General features: G+C 48.7%; 1 protein-coding gene across 1 annotated transcript; it reads right to left on the bottom strand.

Annotated features, from left to right (window-relative positions):
- Positions 1-5,452: 5,452 nt before the first annotated feature.
- On the bottom strand, positions 5,453-6,352 carry FUT4 (fucosyltransferase 4). Its single transcript, XM_033145748.1, has one exon. It carries the CDS (start codon positions 6,335-6,337, stop codon positions 5,453-5,455), a length of 885 nt encoding a protein of 294 aa, XP_033001639.1. The 5' UTR covers positions 6,338-6,352.
- Positions 6,353-7,379: the final 1,027 nt, after the last annotated feature.

Below are 7,379 nucleotides of genomic sequence, written 5' to 3'. Positions count from 1 at the left end.
CAGGACGCGTGGGGTATTTTTTGTGGGACTGAACTGGAAGAATTTCATGTGCAGCAGGAGCAGGTGGGAACATGGCAACGAACCTTTTATTGGCCGATTTCCCTTTTAAACCCACCTTTATGAGGCTGTATTTCCCTCTGCTCCTCCCAGTGGAGCTCTGTAACCAAAGTCCTTCTCACTTCAGCTTTCTCTCTTCATTGCACACAGTCCTCATTCACGGATTAAATTTAAGGAGCGACAACGAAAGGAATTTATTAGAAGTCCAAAAATCGAGGGTGAGAACAGGCTTGCTTTTGATAAGGCAGGGGCAATCCAAAGTTGCCGCCACTGGTGTTGAGCAAAGAAGGTGGTGCTTCTCTCAGAAGCGGATGCGTAAATAATGCCACCTTCAAACTTTCTGAAGTCTGGTTGCTGAAAAAACCCATCGCAGGCCATGACAGCTCAATGAAACAGTATTCAAGCTGTTTGCATTTGACAGAGGAAAGGGGCTGGAGAGAACACTCTTCCCACTCACCGGATGAATAATAACTAAAAAAACAACAACTTCCAAATGTTTAAGGAAAAGGAACAAAAATGAGAGAAAGGGAACATACATCTTAATATGCTTTGTTTAACTTATTTTATTGTCACCTTATCAGAAATAGGTCTGCAAATATAAAAATATGTTTTCAAATTGGGATCAGAATGACAGCAAATATAAAATTACCTGAGTTACATGCATCAGAAATGCATTTTTTTTAAAAAAAATGCAGGACCATATAAATTTGTCTCTCAGTTGGTCCAGATAACTGAGATGCCTCACTCGATTCCCCCCCCCCAAAGAATCACTCCCATACTACTTTAAGACATACACGTCAGAAATAAACAAGAGGACTTCCTAACAGGTCATTTTGCCAAGCAAGTCACAACAGAAAGCAATAAGGTTTAGTGCATGATTTACACAAGGACGCCATACAGCAGAATCCTATGCACCCAGTTATAACCACTTATAATTGCATCTCCTGATGTTGCATGGAATATATACCACCCTGATTCAGCAAAGGGAATCTGTGCACATAAGCAGACTTCCTTCAGGTACCAATGTGCATTAGAATGCAGTTTTCAACATGAACGCTAGGATGAAGCACTGAGTGCACATCACCATCCAACTTCCTGATGGCAGATAACCATGACTAAATAGCACCTTTATAGGTGAATGGCTGGCAGAGCCAATGACAACACGTCACATTGCAACACTTAGTTTTAGCTCTGGCTTATTTATCCTTAATTCAATGTGCCAGCTCCTTGATGGGGGCGGCAGGGCGGGGGAATCTTCCAAATTCTTAAGAGACTGCACCAAATGCTTAGCAACTGGGATTTTGCCTCTCTTTAACCACTTGGAAAATTAGTCTGTAGGCGGTGAAATTCCTACAGCTGATGCAAAAGGTACTCCCTCGTGACCTGACTGCATCTCTGGAGAAAATTATACCGGTAGGTCTTTTTAAATCCCATTGATTTCAGTGGAAAGAGATTTAAGCTTTTCCTATTGGAACCAAGCAACTTCCAAGTGATGGATTGAGGTTGGACTTTGCACAAGGTGGTGAAGCAACACTTTATTTTCTCTCTAAATAAATTATGTCTTTGATCTGCTATTATTAAAACATAAAGGTAAAGGTAAAGGGACCCCTGACCATTAGGTCCAGTCGTGTCTGACTCTGGGGTTGCGGCGCTCATCTTGCTTTATTGACCAAGGGAGCCGGCATACAGCTTCCGGGTCATGTGGCCAGCATGACTAAGCCGCTTCTGGCGAACCAGAGCAGCGCACAGAAATGCCGTTTACCTTCCCGCCAGAGCGGTACCTATTTATCTACTAGCACTTTGACGTGCTTTCGAACTGCTAGGTTGGCAGGTGCAGGGACTGAGCAACGGGAGCTCGCCCCGTCGCGGGGATTCAAACCAACGACCTGATCGGCAGGCCCTAGGCTCAGTGGTTTAGACCACAGCGCCACCCGCGTCCCAACATAGCCCAAGTCTAATAGGTAGCAATATCATTTTCATTTCCTTCTGTATAAACCACAAAAAGATCATTCAAAACTGTTCATCTTCTGATAAGGACAGGGGCTAGTGAACTTTTTCAGCAGGGGGCCAATCTACGGTCCCTCAGACATTGTGGGGGGCAGGACTATATTGGGGGGGGGTGATGCAAGAGCACCACGAGCCCTGGTGGCTGCTTACCAGTGTCTTGCGGGCAGCAGGGGCTGGCGGCAGCGGTGGGGGTACAATGAGTGGTGCACAAAAGGGGGCCGGAGAGGGGCTGCTTAAAATGGCCGCTCGAGCGCTGCTGCTGCTGGCAGCAACAAAGCCCAGCCCCCTTCCTCCTCTAGGCAGGGTGCGGAGAATCCAGGAGGAGGGAGGGAGGAGGCGCCATGTGAGGGACAGGGAAAGAATGCACACACTGGCAATCACGTGGCAATTCCCGGACCATCTGTGGGCCGGATCCAGAAGGCAATTGGGCCTGATCCAGCCCGTTGACCTTAGTTTGCCTATCCATGGATAAGGACATATTGCAGATACAGTAATGATTATTCAAAATGCTTCTGTATTGCTGCAGTCACACCATGAATTGTGGGAGACAGGAGTCTAAAGTAGAATCCAGCAACCAGAGAAAAATTCCGAGTCTGATCACATTTACAATTACTAGCTATCAAGCTTATTGAGAGGGGAAAAGTAAACACACATCTTCAGTTTCTGCTAAAACTGGCAGAAATAAAGTATTTTGTTATTATGGGGAGCCTATTTGTCAAGAGGTGGCATTTCTTCACTTGGCCTCTGGCTCCCTGCCTTTAAAAACAAATACATATCCATACTTTTTTTCTCTTCTCAGCCCCACAGAACAATACCCCTAAAAATCCACATTCTCCATTTGCAGATAGGCAAAGTTCATCATGAATATAAATTGGGAACTTTCCTGACTTGCATAGCACCTGTCAATCACGGTATTTTGAGTTTTGCAGATTAATCATTGCACAATACAGGCTCATGGTACTAAAATAAAGATTTTTAAAAAAAGTTCTGATGAAGTCACAGATCAAGTCAAATTTTCCCCTCTTATGAGAACATGGGGAAAATTACAGAAATGCCTGTAAACAAATACAAAACTCCCAGCTCAGGCGCCAAAGACATTTTAAATCGTTTCTTCCTGTTCTGGCTCTCTTCACTTTTCTCCCTGGGCACAACTAGTTACTTTAATGAAAGAAATACTGTACTTTATACTCTAAAGGGTTGTTTGTTTGTCCTGACACCCACACCTTTTTGTGTGCTTGTGCGTGTCTGTACAATTCTTGCCTGTTGGGATTTCTCTGAGGGTTCACGGAGAATTTAGGTTTATTGCTATTAAAACCATCTTTAGGAGTGTGATTCAAGTTTTTACACCTAGGAAAAAAGTTGCCAACGCAGATTTATCTGTGGATGCAATACCACAGCAGCTCAAACATGAATCCATAAAAACACAAAGGAAGCTACCAAGTCAGATAGCTGGTTAATCTACCGGTAATTCATTATTGTCAACATATACTGTCGACCAGAGACTTTCACATCACTGGCTTCCTGGAACTAAAATTGGAGATATAGCATGGATTGAACCTGAGATGTTCTGCATGCGAAGTATGTGTTCGGTCACTGAGCTATGTGCTCCCCTCTCCATACCTGCAGGGCACTGCTGGGCTCCGCCACCGAACTAAATACTGTATGAAGACAGACATGATACCTGACTTGTAAACCAGCAGATCTAATTTGACAGCACCCTTACTTTCAGTATGCATGGCATACACCTTGTGCTCTCAAGGTCTTTGCAGTAGGGAGAAACAGCTCCACAAGTCTGCAGAAGAAGGCACGTTGTGGTGCAATACACTTCTCCCATTTCAGAGCATTAAAATATATCTATAATGGATGTACATAGAAACATGAATTTGGCACTTAATATTTTAAATTCAAAACACAGTCCACCAAAAACTTGGGAATGGGGGGGGGGCTGGGGAAGGCTGATGGCTCAGCCAGTGTTTGATTCACAGGTATCGGAAAGTTGAAAAGCCAGGTGAGATTTCTGTATTATGATGTATGTCTTCACCATAAGTGTGTGCCTGAACACACACACACACACACCATGCCGGCATATTGTAGAAGATCGGCAGTAGTCGATAAGCTGGTCCCCCCACCCCCCACCATAAGTTTGCCAAACTGTTGTTGAACTTCTCTCCAAGGAATCTCTCACAAGCTTCTAAGGAATCTGAGTTCCCAGGAACACAAGATGAAAACAAATGCTATTGAGCCTGGATAGCTGTTGGTTAGACTGTGGTGCTGATAACACCAAGGTTGCAGGTTCGATCCCCATATAGGACAGCTGCATATTCCTGCGTTGCAGGGGGCCATAGGCTCCCCATTCCAGGTTGAGGCAAGCCTTAAGTACAGCGGAGGCCATCAATCCAAAAGAGCTATCATCGCAGGAAAGGATGGTTACAGAAACAGATATTTAAGTCCTCGGCACGTTGTGTTCGGTCTGTGCAGCATCTATGGATTCAGCTACGGAAGACCACGATGGGATGTATTTAGGTGAACATTGGTTCTGAAGCAGCACTGGGTCTATCAGCACCCAATGATGAAATTTAATTTAGCTGCACTTATAATACCCTATTTGAAAGCCCATGTCAAGATAAGTTCACATATTGCAATGTCCTGAATCTGCAATTACCATTTGGTAACAGGTAAGACAGCATCACTGGTCTTTGGTTATGCAATCATTTTACATGGTGAGATTACATTCTGACATTACCAGGGAATTTAGTCACGATGGTTAGGCTCATGGAACCATCAATCAGCGATCGACTATCGTGGGTCACGGTGAAATAGAAAAGCTTAAAAATATGGGCAGAGCCTGGAGCTGGCAAGTCACCATCCCAAACTAGCTGGCCATGCTCAAGATCAGGCACCATCATGCCACAAGTCCACTTGTAAGAAGTCACCACCTCAAAAACACCCTGCAAAATCACTGTGGGCTACAAGTTTGGCAAAATTATTTGGCAGAGTCCTTCTGGGGCTATTACGTTTTGCAATTCTGGTGTGTGTGTGTAGACAGAGGAATTGCATTTACGGATAACTATAATTTTAAAATTATAGTACATCAGCAAGAACTAAAGTGCTAGCTTTCAAAGTGCCGGGGGAATTACATACAGAATCATTAAAATGCTGTTTTCCTATCTAGATTCTGCCATGGGTACACTGAAAAGACTCAACATCCTTTCTGACTCTCCATGAGGCAAGCAACCCAAACTTGCAAATTTGCCTTTAGACAAAACTCCAAGGATTTCCCTTTTTTGGTGTAGACATCTGTACAAGAACCTGCCACCCCAGGCCCTTGACCCTTCACATACTCCCCTTAATTACACCAAGGAGAAACCGCAGCTAACCCCATACGGGGTCAACTCTCAAACCAGCTGGCTAGATTCTGGATAGTCTTGGGTTGCTTGCCCGCAGTCCTGACTGCGTCGCAAACCCTGCAGCTGTGTTCCTCCCAGAAGGACGTCACCTGCACATCGTACCGCTTCCTCCAGGCAAAATAGCTCCGGTACCGGCTCTTGTTTCTATCTAGGAATTTCAGGTAAAGGGCCAGCTGCCTGGGACCGGCAAAGTCGTCGATATGGATGAAAGAATCGGAGGGAACGAAAAGCTCGTAGTTGGACCTCGCGGGGCCAAGCACTACGGGCACTGCCCAGGATGTGAAGGCGTTCCTCCAGAGCTTCTCAGTGATGTAGTCCAGATGTTGGGAGTTCTCAAAGGCCAAGTAGAACTTGTACTCGGAGACGGTCTTGACCACACTGTTGTCCTTCAGCTCCAGGCCGTGGGCACCGTAGACGTCGATGGGGAGGTAGTCCTTCAGCTGGCGGTAGTAGCGGACGCGGACCTGCTCTTCGTTCCAGTTGCTGATGACCCACGCCACCAGCTTGGTCTTCCTGGGCATGGAGAGGTGTGGGGCGGGTGTCTGGCTGGGGCGGAGGTACCCGTAGGGCAGGAAGACGTCGGAGTCCACCCTGTAGGACATGGTCCAGTTGAAGATGCCCGCCAGGTCCCGGAGACCTTGGGTATGCGAGGGTGACTCGAAGTTCATCCACACCCAGCGCTGCCCGGGAGGTCTAACCCGAGGCAGGTGCTTGAGTCCGCTGGCGATGAGGTTCCTGTGGTGGAAGACGACAGCCTGTGCCTCCAGTTGGCGCCCCCGGTCGGTGGTGAGGTTGCAGGCGCGGATGCCGAAGCGGCGCTCGCAGTCTCCCAAAGGCCGGCTGCGCCCAAAGGGCTCCCACCACATGAGGACGGTCACCGGCTCGTCGCCCTCGTCGTTGCCCCGGCCCCACGCGGGGGGCAGGTCCCGCAGGCTGCTGGCGGCGTAGAAGGCCAGCACGGTGCAGCAGGACAGCCCGACCGCCAGCAGACGCCGCTTCAGCCCCGGCACCCCCGGGTAGGAGAAGCCGTGGCACGGCCAGGGCGCACAGCGCGCAAGCCGGCCTCTCAGCCGACACAACAAGCCCGGCTCCGGGGGCTCCATCGCGGGCCGCCGTCCCCGCCGCCGCCGGCCGAGGGGATGAAGAAGGTGCCGAGGGCGCATCGTGGTCCTTTGGCGGCGTTTGCCACCGCCTCCTGCCCAGCCCCGCCTGCGAGGGCGCCGAGTGGTGCATCCCGATGGGTCCGGGGTTGCAGGCCCGCCTTCCCCAGAGGGGGCCGCGGGCTCTCCGGCCTCCTCCAAGCCCTGCTTCTAGCGGGAGGGTGGCCACTCCAAGGATCCGAACTCCTTGGAGAGCCGCCGGACACGACCTGGTTGCTCCTTGTCCCTTTGTTTGTTTGTCTGTCTGTCTGTCTGTCTGTCTGTCTGTATATGCCGATTTCCTTGGGACGGGCAGAGATTCAGCCGGGGCAGCTTCCCCCTCCGCCAGCACAGCGGGAGAAGGGATGGCACGCACCTGTTGGATTTCTGCCTGCTGTAAGACGTGGAAGGGGGTGTGAGCCCGCGAAATCGGATGGCTTCTGCTGCGCTGTTGCCCTCTGCCTGCTCGGAGATGCAGTGATTTAGTTGGGAGCTGGAACGGCTTTAGTTGGAGTTGGAACGGCTTCTGTCTTGCCTACCCGGGAGGGAAATGCCCAAAGCTCTCGCTTTAACAGCGCGCTCCCAGAGTCAGCCTTTGGTTGAGTTAACCTGCTGCGGTATTGCAACCCGAAGCACGGAGAGGTGCGACGCAAGTTGTGATCACGATGCAAGAAAGATTTTTTTTTAAATTAAATTTCTGTTTTACATTTTAGAATATTCACCTTAAAATGTCAGTGACTTCACTTCCTCTCTTTCCATGGTTCATTTT

Source organism: Lacerta agilis, chromosome 4, assembly GCF_009819535.1.
Source record: "Lacerta agilis isolate rLacAgi1 chromosome 4, rLacAgi1.pri, whole genome shotgun sequence".
Lineage (NCBI taxonomy): Eukaryota > Metazoa > Chordata > Lepidosauria > Squamata > Lacertidae > Lacerta > Lacerta agilis.
The sequence above is the reverse complement of the archived record's forward strand: the minus strand, read 5'-3'. Positions and strand labels throughout refer to the sequence as shown.

Coding starts and splice junctions, on each gene's coding strand:
- FUT4 (XM_033145748.1), bottom strand. CDS start 6,337: ATGTGGTGGGAGCCCTTTGGGCGCAGCCGGCCTTTGGGAGACTGCGAG.